The sequence below is a fragment of the Marmota monax genome, unplaced genomic scaffold (assembly GCF_021218885.2).
Source record: "Marmota monax isolate L192 unplaced genomic scaffold, Marmota_monax_Labrador192_F-V1.1 WCK01_AAM20220418_F8-fsc00243, whole genome shotgun sequence".
NCBI lineage: Eukaryota > Metazoa > Chordata > Mammalia > Rodentia > Sciuridae > Marmota > Marmota monax.
Window position 1 is genome coordinate 211,634 of NW_026694604.1, and position 13,216 is coordinate 224,849.

At 48.1% G+C, this 13,216-nt stretch overlaps 1 protein-coding gene across 1 annotated transcript; it reads left to right on the plus strand.

The window, feature by feature from the left end:
- The first annotated feature begins 1,777 nt into the window (after nt 1–1,777).
- On the plus strand, nt 1,778–10,022 carry Rcvrn (recoverin). Its single transcript, XM_046422100.2, has 3 exons — nt 1,778–2,158; nt 6,890–7,001; nt 9,784–10,022. The coding sequence occupies exons 1-3, from the start codon at nt 1,778–1,780 to the stop codon at nt 9,897–9,899; spliced, it is 609 nt and encodes a 202-aa protein (XP_046278056.1). The 3' UTR covers nt 9,900–10,022.
- Nucleotides 10,023–13,216: the final 3,194 nt, after the last annotated feature.

Genomic DNA, 13,216 nt, shown 5'->3' on the forward strand with positions numbered 1-13,216 from the left:
AACATCTTTGTTTGTATGTGGTGCTGAGGATCGAACCCGGGCAGCACGCATGCCAGGCGAGCGCACTACCGCTTGAGCCACATCCCCAGCCCTCGAGATTGTTTTTGAGGCCCAAAGCATGCCAACATTGTTCTATTCCTTTAGAAAATAACAAGAGCTTTGGAAAGTATGAGCCAGGAATCATGAACAAAACCCCGCAAAACGCACATCATGATGCCACAACTGGGTCACCATCCCATATGACCACAGTTGAATGGCCACATTCTGTGTGTGACAAAGCCCTCATTCCTGCTATTGTTTCCCTGGTCCCCTGTTTTTGCTCACTCACCACCTGCTGGCAGAGCCTCCCTGTTGCCAGTGTCATTTTTGATCCTGGTTGTTGATAAATAATAACAAAATTCATGCAGATGCTGGCTTCTCAATTTACAGTGGGGTTACATCCAATAAGCCCATTGTAAGTTGAAAATATGATAGATTAAAAAAATGCATTTAGCACACTTCCTAAACATCATAACTTAGCCTGGCCTGCCTTAAACCTTCTCAGAACACTTACATTAGCCTATCTTGGGCAAAACCCTCTTCTCTCCCTCCCTCCTAGCTCTCTCCTCCTCCCACCCCGACCCCCAGACCTCTGGAGGGGAACTGAACCCAGGGTCTCTTTACCACTGAACCACATCTCCAGCCCTTTTCTCATTTTTCCATTTTGAGACAGTCTCATAAGTTGTCCAGTCTGGCCTCGAACTTGCCATCCTCCTGCCTCAGCCTTCTGAGTAGCTGGGATGGCAGGCACGCACCACGGAAGCTGGCTAGTGTTGAATATTTCATGCAATTTATTGAATACTGTATTGAAGGTGGAAGCCCGAATGGCTGTCTGTCTGGGTACACTTCTGCACAAACGTAATGTCAAAAAATTGCAAGTGGAACCATCATTAAGTCAGGGACCTTCCACAGGTGTTCACCACTTGCCATGATAGGGGTTTGATCTCTTTGAAGCGTGACACACTTATTGACTCATTTCAGCCTCATAATGACAATGAGACAGACACAATTGTGCCCATTCATTCAAGAAATATCTCGTGAGGGCCCAAACCTGCTAGACTCTGTTTTGTCAACGGAGATGCATCAGGAGCAATATGAGATCTCTTCCCTCCACTGGAACTTTCATTCTGGTGGAGGCACAGTGTGGGGTGTGCCAGTGGAGACGGGGCTAGAAATAGAGTGGTTCCTATAGGCCTTGCTGAGAAGGTGACATTTAAGCCAAGATGTGACTCAAGGGTAGGATTAGGAGAGCATCCTAGGCGGAGAGAGGTTAAAAAACATGCCCGAGGTCACACAGCTATTTAAGTAGCAAAGCTGGGATTTAAAGCAGGCTGGCTTCAGCCCCTTTGCTAAACACGACATTATAAGGTGCAGTGCAGGGTGCCCTACCTGCCTCTGCAGGAGTTAGTGCGACAAAAACAAGCAGCTACCATCAACCCTTCGAGGGCTGGAGTTAGGGTCGGGAGGATCTTTGCCCTCCGATCTTTTCCTTTCAGGAGGCTAAAATGAATGGATGGCCTGCTCTCAGCTCTTTTAATCTCAGGATGGTTTGGAAAGCCACCGCCCCCACCCCCAGCCTTGTGTCCCCTCCTCCTTCCTCCAAGGACTGGGAAGAACTCCTAATCCTCCTAATCCCCCAGCATCTCAGTCTCCATCTCACAGTGAACAGAGCCCGGACAACCAGGAGGACAGGCACGTCCCACCCGCCTGCCCAGCCGGCGCCCACTCTCCCTCACCCATGGGGAACAGCAAGAGCGGGGCCCTGTCCAAGGAGATCCTGGAGGATCTGCAGCTGAACACCAAGTTCACAGAGGAGGAGCTGTGTGCCTGGTACCAGTCCTTCCTGAAGGAGTGCCCCAGCGGCCGCATCTCCAGGAAGGAGTTCGAGAGCATCTATGGCAAATTCTTCCCGGACGCCGACCCCAAGGCCTATGCCCAGCACGTGTTCCGCAGCTTCGACACCAACAGCGACGGAACCCTGGACTTCAAGGAGTACGTGGTCGCCTTGCACATGACCACTGGGGGCAAGCCCACGCAGAAGCTGGAATGGGCCTTCTCCCTCTACGATGTGGACGGCAATGGGACCATCAGCAAGAGCGAAGTGCTGGAGATTGTCACGGTCGGTCTCTCCCCTTCCCATGGTGACTGAGTCCCTGTCACAGCTACTGCTGCTGCAGCTGGGGGGCCAATCGGGGTGCGATCGGGGAGTGGGGGATCCAGGCCAGCCATTGCCAGAGAAGGGAGGGAAGGGTCTCCACCAGGCTGATGGGAATAGAGGGCTGGACACTTTCCCACAGCTTCAGTTTTCTTTCTAGAAAAATCTGAGCGCTTCCAAGCATTCAAGTTGGAATTCTCCCACACCCCTCCTCCCCTCCAGTATTCCTTCCCATTTTCCTCCCCTCCTCTTCCCTTTTCTTCTTTCCTCCCTCCATCCCTTTCTTTCTTCCCCCACCTCCCCTTTCTTTACTAAATCTCATTCAAAAATTTCAGCAGTGCATATTCAGATTCTACAAACGATCAGATTTAAACACATACACCATGTTTCAAATATGAAGTAAAAACAGGTCCCAGTTGGGGGGTTTGAAATCTGGATCCTGCTCCTAGTGTTCGTCCTCCCACCCACCGGAACTCTGCAGCCCTGAGCCTCAGCTTCTGGCCTGTCCTATGTTCTAGACTTACTGGCAGTATGTACCCTGGGCTCCTCATAGGCTCCTGCCCTCCGCAGATTTCTCAACATGAATTCCCCTCTGTCCATATCGCCCTAGATCGAATCATGTGCTGTGGACATTATAGGTGTCTTGAAAATATGTTTTTTAATCTAATGTATAAGTAATCCATGAAATTTAGAAACATATGCAAAAGAAAATTAACATTGCTTCTAATCCCAACATCCAGAGAAAACTGCTGGGTAACAGATCACTCTATGCCTTCCCAGTCTTTTATCTGTATCATTTTTGTCTATTTGAGAACTGTAACATACTCACATATGGTTCTTACCACACGTTTTTGGTTACTCTTTTATTAAGAGCATTTTATGTATCACTACACAGTCTTCAAAAACATCTCTCTCTTTTTTTTTTAACATTCATCTTAGCGTCCTTCTTTTCCTTTTGACTTTTTTTTAATTGGTGCATTCCAGTTCTGCTTAAAAAGTGGAATTCGTTGTGTCGTGTTCATAGATGCACACGGCAGAGTCTGGTTAATTTCCTTCTGCTCTTCCTCCCTTTCCCCATCCCTCCTACCCTTCCTTCTCCTTCCTCTACTCCACTGTTCTCCCTTTTCATAAGACGCCACACCATACTTCATAATTCCTTATTTCTCTCTGATTCCCACGTAGAAGAGAAAATATTCAACCTTGACTCTCTGAGTCCATCTTATTTCACTCAGTTCAGTGTTCTCCTGTTCTGTCCCTTTACCAGCAAATGAAATGATTTCGTTCTTCTTTATGACTGAGTAAAACTCCATTGTGTGTGTGTGTACCACACTTTCTTTCTCCATGTGTCTTTTGATAGATACCGAAGCTGGTTCCATAACTGGGCTGTTGTAGAGTTACACTGCTATAAACATTGATATGAATGCATTACTATAATATGCTGATTTTAGTTCTTTCAAAAACATTTTAAAAATTATTTTTAGTTGTGGATGGACACAATACATTTATTTATTTATGGTGCTGAGGGTCGAATCCAGTGCCTCACACAAGTGAAGTGCTCCACCACTAAGTCCCAACCCCCAGCCCTCAAAAACATTTTTTAAGAGAGAGAATTTTAATATTTATTTTTTAGTTTTCGGCAGACATAACATCTTTGTTTGTATGTGGTGCTGAGGATCGAACCGGGCCGCACGCATGCCAGGCTAGTGTGCTACCGCTTGAGCCACATCCCCAGCCCTCAAAAACGTTTTTTTAATTGCTGTTGACAATTCCACTTTCTGGTAATGTCTTAAGGTTATTTAAATGTTTCCTATATTTTTGAACATTAAAGTGTTTCATTTTTTTCCTATGATATCAGTTAGAGTTCCCTTCCTTTTCTATATTTTTACTTATCCTTTTTTAGTCCCCTGCCCCATTCACTTACTGTATTTCACTGCATAATTGTCACAGGTTTTATGTCTAAATTTTTTGCAAAAAAAAAAAAAATGGGGTGTGACTATTATATGAATTCCTTTTTTAAAAAATGTGCCAGTGGGCTAGGGATGTGGCTCAAGCGGTAGCGCGCTCGCCTGGCATGCGTGCGGCCCAGGGTTCTATCCTCAGCACCACATACAAACAAGGATGTTGTGTCCGCCGAAAACTAAAAAATAAATGTTGAAATTCTGAAAAAAAAAATGTGCCAGTATTACTTTAGAATCGTTTATTACTAAACTCTCTTTGGTGCAAGATGAAGATGCACAGAATATTTATGTGTGTGGGTGTGTGTGTGTGTGTGTTAATGTGGTGGTCATGATTATGTGGTGAAATATGGTGCTTTGTTTTTCTAATTCCGTTCCTGTGAAAAGGGAGAATATTTTTCATACTTGATATCATTTTTTTCGAGCATTTGTAATCAGGCTTTTATTTGCAGAATTTTTTCACCCTTATTAGGAGAAACCATAAATAAAATAGCAAAGCATGCAGCTTTTATTTATGGTCACCCTCTGAGCTCAGCTTGGGTCTCCTGCTAAGGGCAGACGTGTGGCAACTGCACTGTCAGATGAGCAAGCTCCTCTGGGTTGGCCGAGTGGTCTCTGGGTGGTGTGGGATGAGGACCAAGTAATAAGTTCTAGTCCCAACTCTGACAACAGCCAGCTAAGTGGCCACCAGAAAACCATGTAAACTCCTTGGTCCCAGGGTGAGGATCTAATGCTTTCTGTGGCCTTTTCCAGGGTTCCTTAGGGGCTATCTGTCTCCCCCTGCCCATGTGTGGGGGGCAGAGTGGCCAGCGGGTCACTCCTTCCCACTTGTACATGGGGTCTGTGGCTCAGGACAGACTGGCTTATCCTGGGAGCTACCTGTATTTCTGTCCACTTTGGGGACTCTGAAGGCCACCCTTAGCTACTGGGGTTCATTTCCTTGTTACTCTTTTTTTTAGCCACGGGAAGTTGAAAAAATACTTCTCAAAGCTGTTCCATATTCCAGGCTGATTTCATGGGCAATGCTGCCCCCACCTGACCTGCTCTAGGTGACCTCAGGAAGGCTCTGGGGAGAGACGCTAGCCTCCCAACCTCTATGCCAACACACCTGCCCAGACCCTGAGCCTGCCCAACTGCCCAAGGACCTTGGTGTCCACTCTGGGTGTCACTGAGCTAGTAGAATCCTAGAAACCTGGAGCTGAAAGCACAAGGTCACTTGTCCCTTTACCTCATCCCATAGTCTCAAGGCCCTTGCTGCTTTGCTCTTTGCTGTGCACCTGGTACCTTGATTAGAGAAGAGGATTAACAAGGTGAGGCAGATCCTTTAGCCCAGAGCTGAGCCTTTTTCTGAATCCCTCTCTGAGGGCAAGAATAAGTGAGGGGCTTCCTGTACCTTGGGAAGACCTTTGTAAAGGTCATCCCTTCCCCTTCCTCAGCCTCACCTGCCTGTGCTCTCCAGCAACAGGGAAACGAGAAGACTCTGAAGTCACACAAAGTTTGCAATTTCTAGAACTAAATCGCCTGGGTTAGAATCTCTGCACTCTGGGGAGACTTTGGACAAGTTGTCTCAGTTTCTTCATCTGTAAAATGAGGACAATAATACCTAATTTGTAAGTCTGCTGTGAGGGTTTGGTGTGAAAATGCTCAGGACAGTAGCACATAAGTGTTCAACCATTGTTAGCCATTATTACCATAAGCCAATCCTGCTGGACTCGGAGGAAGCCATCTAAAACCTGTTGGCTGTGGGGTCTGTGGTAGTGGCTCCCAAACTCCAACTTCAGTGGTCCTATGGGATTATCGCTGCAAAGTTTTTATTTCTCATTTGCATTTTTTTAAAAAAATGAAACTATTGTGGCTATATGACTAGAAAATTCAAACAGAAAGATACAAAAGAAGAAGTAAAAGTCTTTTTCACCCCTTCCCCATATTTCCTGTCCCTTAGGAGAATCTCAAACAATGCAGACAACCCCCACCCTTCCCCAGGAACTTTGCTTCAGTAGATCAGGTGGGGACCTGGGCATCTGTGTTGCAACCACTGCCTTACAGCCGGTGCCCCAGGCTGCTTGGCACTGAGAAAGGGAAACTGTGGTGGAGGTGGCTCAAGGTCCCTAATGTGTTCTCCATGATGGCCATACCAATCTACATTCCCACCGACAATGTGCAGGGGTTCCCTTTTCTCCACCCTTGCTAACACTTGTTATTTCTTATCTTTTTTATGGTGTCCATCCTAACAGATAGGAAATGACAGCTCACTGTGGTTTTGATATGAAGTTCCATAAGGATTAATGATGTTCAACATCTTTTTGTAAACCTTTTGGTCATTCAATATGTCTTTTTTGGAGAAATGTCTATGTGGGTTCTTTGTCATTCTTTAAATGGAGTTAACTTGTTCTCTTGCTCTTGAGTTGTTGGGGCTCCTTGTATATCTGGGATATTAATCTCTTATCAGATATATGGTTTGCAGATAATTTTTCCTGTTCCATAGGTTACCTTTCCATTTTGTTCATTGTCCCTCTGCCGTGCACAAGTTTTTTAAGCTTGATGTGATCCCACTTGTTCAAACATCATTTTCAAGACCAACATCAGGGAGCTTTTCTCCTATGTTCCCTTTTAGGATTTATAGTTAATGGTTTAGTCCATTTTGAGTAGATCTGTGCTCATGGGGTAAGGCATGGGTGTTCCTAGGGTTGCCAGCCCCTGATGGCTTTCCTAACAAGTTCTTTCTCTCCGTCTGGTACAGGCAATTTTCAAAATGATCAGTCCTGAGGATGTAAAGCTCCTTCCAGATGATGAGAACACACCAGAAAAGCGGGCTGAGAAGATCTGGGCGTACTTTGGAAAGAAAGATGATGGTGAATCCCTTTTTTCTTCATTGCATTTGATTTTACAGTCTCAGGCTTTTTCGGGGAGACCCCAAGGAGACCCTCTCTTCTGAGTCACAGCACCCAGGGGGATGCTCATGTTACCATACATGCACCCAGAGCTGTCTGCAGGCGTCTGGGTGGGTGGGGGAATGGCTAGAGGGCTCAGCAGGGAGCAGTTCTGCTGCCATCCCAGAGCTGATTTGCCACTTGGGGTTCCCTGGGGGAGAAGGAAAGTCCTAAAACACAGAGCACTGTTGAAGAATAATGGGTTTTTTTGTTTGTTTGTTTGTTTGTTTAATAACAAAGTTAACCTACATTTAAGGAAGAGCAACGCGTGAAGGCAGTAAAGCTCATTAGCCGTTGGTATACAAATGTCCAGTTTCTCATTAAATGGAGTCTATTTTTAGACACCTCAGTTTACTTGTTTTTAAAAAGGCTTTCTGCAGAGTTAGAACAAGGGCAAACCACAGCACAGCCTCGCCTTAAATTAGCCTCAAGTGCCCAAGTCAGTGGAATCTACATTGATCTGAGTTTACTCTGGTAGGTTACTTTGGATGGTTCAAAAAGCACCACTAACATAGGGTTAGATTGCAGTTAGTCTGTCTGGGATGTATTGGGACGAAGGCCACAGAGCAACAGTGTCCGGAGGAGGCTGGGCAAGCTGCCAGACTGTCGTGCGGATCTGACCCCTGTCAGGGCGAGAGGAGAAGAAGGAAGGGAGGGTGAGTCTAGTCCTCAACAGCAGGAAGATGTTGTCACAGTCAATGGGACATCCCCAATGGGCTGTCTGGTGCCCCTGCCCTGTTCAGTGTTTGACGGGAAGCGGCCCGTGGAAAGTGTGTTGAAGGCGGTGATGGATTCTAGAACTTGGTGACCAGAGCTTTTTGTTCAGGATGCTCATGGCCTTGACTGGAAGAGCTGGTGTCCAGTGAGGGCTGCAAACCACAGGGGTCAGAATGATGAAAATGGGCACCGCGACCTGCAGCCTCACTAAGTGAGGGGAGCTGGCGGATAGGTCTGATGGCTTCCAGAACCTTCCTCATGGGAATAGGGAGCCTATGGGTGTCATGACATCTGATTTGATTTTATTTTCACAGAGAAGCCAACAATCGAGATGCTTAAAATTTGAAGTGTCTCAATTAATAAAACACGGCACGTCTCACACACATCTAAGGGGCCAGCGTTTGGCCCCTTCGGTGACCTCTGGGACATTCTCTAACCAGGGTTCAAGAAGAAAAGCCTGAGCGGGATCTAACCAAGGGCAGCTAGAGATGGTCCAGCTGTACTTACTCAGCTGCAGGCAGTGATGAAGTCCAAGAGTCACTGGGGTGGCAGCCAGGGTGGGGTCAGCTAGTGCCCAGGCACCCATCTCAGGCGCCCACTCTGTGCTCACAGGACCCGAATGTGAGCACTTCCTTAGATTCCGTTCCCAGACACATCACTTACCTCACCCCAGTCCAGCCCTAATGGTACCTCGTCTCCCAGCACCTTTAAACCCCCTGTGTTTAAAACTGACCCAACTGAGCACGGCAGAAGCGGGTGGCATTCCTCCTGCCGGGCCAGGTGGGTGCGTTTTCCCATGGCCCATCTGGAGACGACTCGTCACCACAGTGCCAGACTCTGATGGTGAGAGCTTGGGCTGCCGTGTGCAGCTGGTGGGGCAGTTGGGATTATAAACCCAAACATCACCACCCAGACTCAAGCAGGCTACCATCCTGGATCCTAACCCAAAAGGGATTAAGGCTGCCCCCCAAGGCCCAGGACTTAAGCCAATGCGGAAACAGAATTCAGTCTACGAACGCTTCGTTGAGCACCTACTATGTGCTAGGCACTATGAGCATACAACCAGGAGTGGAAAGGAACATCTGTCTCATTGTACAGTTGTTTCTGCATGAGACTGTCTTTCCCACCAGACTAGGAGCTTCCTCGGGAGGGACTTTAGCTATCTTCTGTGCCACATCCCACCTTCTGCCTCTTGCAATGACCCCAACTCCAAGCACAGGGGCATCTGGTACATAATAAAGAGAAGGGGCTCAGTACCATGCATGTAGCTGAGTCCAGCTAAATTCAGTAGGTATCTAGTAAAAGCACTGGGAAGCTGGGCCAGGCTGGGGGAGCAAGGTTCACCTGCAGTTCTGATCCCAAACGAGGAGGTAAATCAGGCTGGGGGTCATGGGGCTGGATGCATGGGAAGGAATCCCAGCCAGGACTCATGGGACAGCCTGTGCACCATGAGAACCAATCAGACCCTCCACAAGCCAGCCTTTCCCTGGCATGTCATGGTCCCTTCGACTCTCACTCCCTGCTCCCTGGGGGGAAGTGGTTCCTCCACCAAGACTCTAGGCCTGCCCTCCATGTCATTTGGCTTTGCTCAGCTCTGTAGATGTTCTTCCAGAATTTGAGGCATGAGACTTGGGGCAATATTGAACATACACCAATTAACATTAATAGTTATTATTAATAATTATCTAAATATGTAAGAGCCAGCAAGGCAGGGGTACAGCCTCTCAGAAGAGACACATAGCACAAGAATGGTATCTTGGGGTCCTGTGCAGTGCCAGACACTGATCTTGTCTCTGGTTCATAGTGAAGTCTGAGGATCTTGGGGAGGAGTTGGGTATCTGGGGTGGGGTTGGGGGGGACCCTTGGAAACATTGAGTATTCAATATGTTCACAACAAATACACACCGACTAGGCATGCTGACTGGATGTCAGCCTCTTTGCAGCTTGAGACAGCCAGTCCTGACTGATACTTTCCCCCCATGAACAGATAAACTTACAGAGCAAGAATTCATTGAGGGAACCATGGCCAACAAGGATATTCTGCGACTGATCCAGTACGAGCCTCAAAAAGTGAAGGAAAAGATAAAGGAGAAGAAACCCTGATGCCAACTGCTACGCTCTTCTCTCCTCACCCACTTCAACACCTGCAGGTGCACGCACACACACACACACACACACACTCATGCACATGCATGCCCAGGGCCAAGAGAGAGGCCTCTGAACCCCAGCACAGCACCCTATAAACCAAAGCATCTTTAGCAACCCACCAGTTAATTCTTCCTCCTGTTTCTAATATCCCTCCCAAGGCACTCCACTCCCCATCACCTCCCCACCAGTCTGTGGCCCTATGATAATCCCAGGATTAGGCCACAGGAGTCCTAAGCCGCAGCCTCACGTAAGCTCCTTTGTGGCTTGCTGAATAAGCAGGTTCAATAAACGCAAGAGGAGCTGAGCACCCAGCTGTCTGGTCTTTCTTGAGTAGGAAAAGGAAATGATCTCTGTCAGCTTGACCGTCGCTGTTCTGCTCTCCCAGAATGTGCCGTCCAAAGGGGATGATGGATCTCGAAGATGCCAGGACCAGAGGCCAAGGTTACCATGGAGACACTCAGAGAGAGCACTAGGGGAGGACCGGGGATGACAGGCCCCGTGAACTGGGGTGGGGATGGGCTGGAGGTGGGGGAAGCTTGTTCCTCTCGGGGTGGGAATGGACATCTTTAGTCCCAGGACTATGATCAGGCTGGGGTGGGGGGCAGCTGGAAGGGGGAGGAGAGGGAGGAAGGGAGAATTGGGAGTGGAGCTGGAAAGGTAGAAGGGCCAGACTTGGGAAGGTCCCCTCCAGCCTTTGGCAGGCACCGCGCATCTCAGCGGATGGAGTGGTAGCATTGTGGAGTTTAAAGCCAGAGGGACTGACATTGGCAAGAGCAGCCCTTAGCAGGGTAGACGTTAAGGCAAGAAGGGCAAGACTGGGGACAGCAAAGATGGCGATGATACTTTTGGAATCAACCAGTGGCTGGGACCCAGGGGTGGCATTCAGATGCAGAGGACAGGATTCTTAGGAACACATATAGGAGAGAGCATCCTCCCGACGGGCTGCGGTGCAGGAGGAGGAGAGAGCAGGGATGGCGACCAGGTTGTGACTTGAGACTGCATAAATAGTGATGCCACCTGCTGAGATGGGTCACGGGGAGAGTTGCGTATTTCACAGGATAATGAGAAATGCAACTCTGTTTGGGGAGTGGGGAAGGCTGAGCCCTGGACATCCTTGAGGCCTCTCATTTCAGAGGCCAGGAAAGGAGGCCCAGTGAGAGGAAGCAGCTTGCCCAAGTTCAGCCAGCTGGTAAGTAGACGCCAGGCCAGGGCTACCCACCAGCCCACATTTCTCCGTCCAGCTCCAGATCCTGGGACACAGAGGAACTCTGTGAGTGGATTCTCCATGATCACGGGATTCATTGTTTTGAAGGCCCATTTCTTCTTCAGCCTTAAGTTCTAAGATGAGGCTGCTGAAATAATGGGCTCCATGCACTCTTTTTTTTTTAAATATTTATTTTTTAGTATTTGGCGGACATAACATCTTTGCTTGTATGTGGTGCTGAGGATCGAACCCGGGCCGCACGCATGCCAGGCGAGCGCGCTACCGCTTGAGCCACATCCCCAGCCCTCCATGCACTCTTGATCAACCGATCTGGAACATCCTGAGGCTGGGTGGTGTCTGCTGGTGCTGGAGGTGATCCCCCCACCTCTCAAGATTTAGCCACAGCAATGGCCCCGTCACCGCCCTCAGAGAGAGATCCTCCTGGTAGAGAGGACGGAGCCTTTCCTGCGAGAGAGGCCTCATGTGAGGATCTCTGAAGGCATGATTTCCTGTGATGCAAGTATCATCCTCTTTATGGTGTAGATGAGGACACTGAGACAGAAAGCCAGAACATGAGTCCCTTTGATGACACCATGGTGCCTCTGGGATTGCACAACATCAGAGAAGGCAGGGGAAGAAGCGCCACACAGCACCTGGTCCAGAGGTGCCCAGAGGGGGAGGGTTGTCATGAGAATCACCTATGCCAGAAACTCCTCCCAGGTAGACAGACTGGGCCTGCCCGGGGATGGGGAGACCTGGATCCAGCCCAGGTGATCTAGGCGTACAACCAGAGACCCTGGTGCCTTCCTCTTGCGCTCTTCCCATCCCCTCCATGAATGAATCTGGTTGGTGGCATATGAGGCCGGGTACTTGTCACTTCTCTCTGAGGTCAAGGTATCATTGTCATTTGAGTCTAAAAGGACAGGCACTTCATAATAAGGTCCTTGCTGTCCTGTAGTTCAGCAAGAGAAATAAGGTGCCACTTGAGCCCCCCTACTGGCCAGGGGAGATGCAAAGAGTGATCACTTAATTTAGCACATCTTTGGTTAGGTTAGAGTAAAAGGACTATTTGGACTGAAGCTCTATGAGGATATTCTATGGAAATTAGTATGGAGAACAGGGATCAGTGTAAAGTTCAACTTGGCTGAAAGGAAGAGAAGGAAGAGGAATTAGTGATGAAGTAAGTCATTAAGACTCTTCCAAATGCAAAAGACAGAAGAGACAGTACAAATTATCGTGGCACAAATAGAACTGTATTAGCTCTTGGAGTGGAAATTCTAGTAGTAGTTCTAATTTCAGATCTGGTTTGATCCAGGAGCTCCTACAATGTCTCAGGTTTCATTTTTCCATCTCTTGGCTTATGTTTTGATGTCACCACCACTCTCAGGGCGATTGTCTCCATGCTGGCAAAATGTTCACCAGCAGATCCTAGCCTACTCCCTCTTGGTTCCAATTTCAGCAGACAAGAGACATCTTTTTTTGTTGAGAGCCCCAACCAAAGTCCCAGGATTGCATCACACTGCCTCTGACTGTTTCCCTGCTTGTCTCAGATCCAATACGTGGTGCCTAGAGGGTGGCATTTTCTGCTTGGCCAAGCATACTTTTGTGTGTACCCCTGGAGCTAAAGATGAAGTCAGAGAACTCCAAATCCATTGGCTGAGAGTGAGAGATGTGTGGTTTCCAAGAGGAAAATTTGGATGCTCTAAATAAAATTATAGAAGGTTGTAAAAATAGATGTGCACTCTACAGATGTTGGGGAGATCCTGCTTCCTCATGTGCATGTGAATTGAAGGGCGGAAATGGATTATTATCTTACTGAGAACAATAATAACTGCCCAGGCCCAGACTCCGGACTCCACCTGCTCACAGGATCCCAGCCCCTTGGGCAGTGCTCCCTTTTTATTTGCTTGTTTGTTTCTGGTACCTGGGATTGAACCCAGGGGTACTCACCACAGAGCCACATCTCCAGCCCTTTTTATTTTTTACTTCGAGACCGGGTCTTGCTAAGTTGCCTAGGGCCTCCCTAAGTTGCTGAGGCTGGTTTTGAACTTGCAATCCTCCTGCCTCA

Bases quoted from the DNA above. Each gene is read 5' to 3' on its own strand.
- Rcvrn (XM_046422100.2), top strand. From the start codon at position 1,778: ATGGGGAACAGCAAGAGCGGGGCCCTGTCCAAGGAGATCCTGGAGGAT. The intron at 2,159-6,889 runs GTCGGTCTCTCC...CGTCTGGTACAG, and splicing joins AAGTGCTGGAGATTGTCACG to GCAATTTTCAAAATGATCAG. The intron at 7,002-9,783 runs GTGAATCCCTTT...CCCCATGAACAG, and splicing joins CTTTGGAAAGAAAGATGATG to ATAAACTTACAGAGCAAGAA.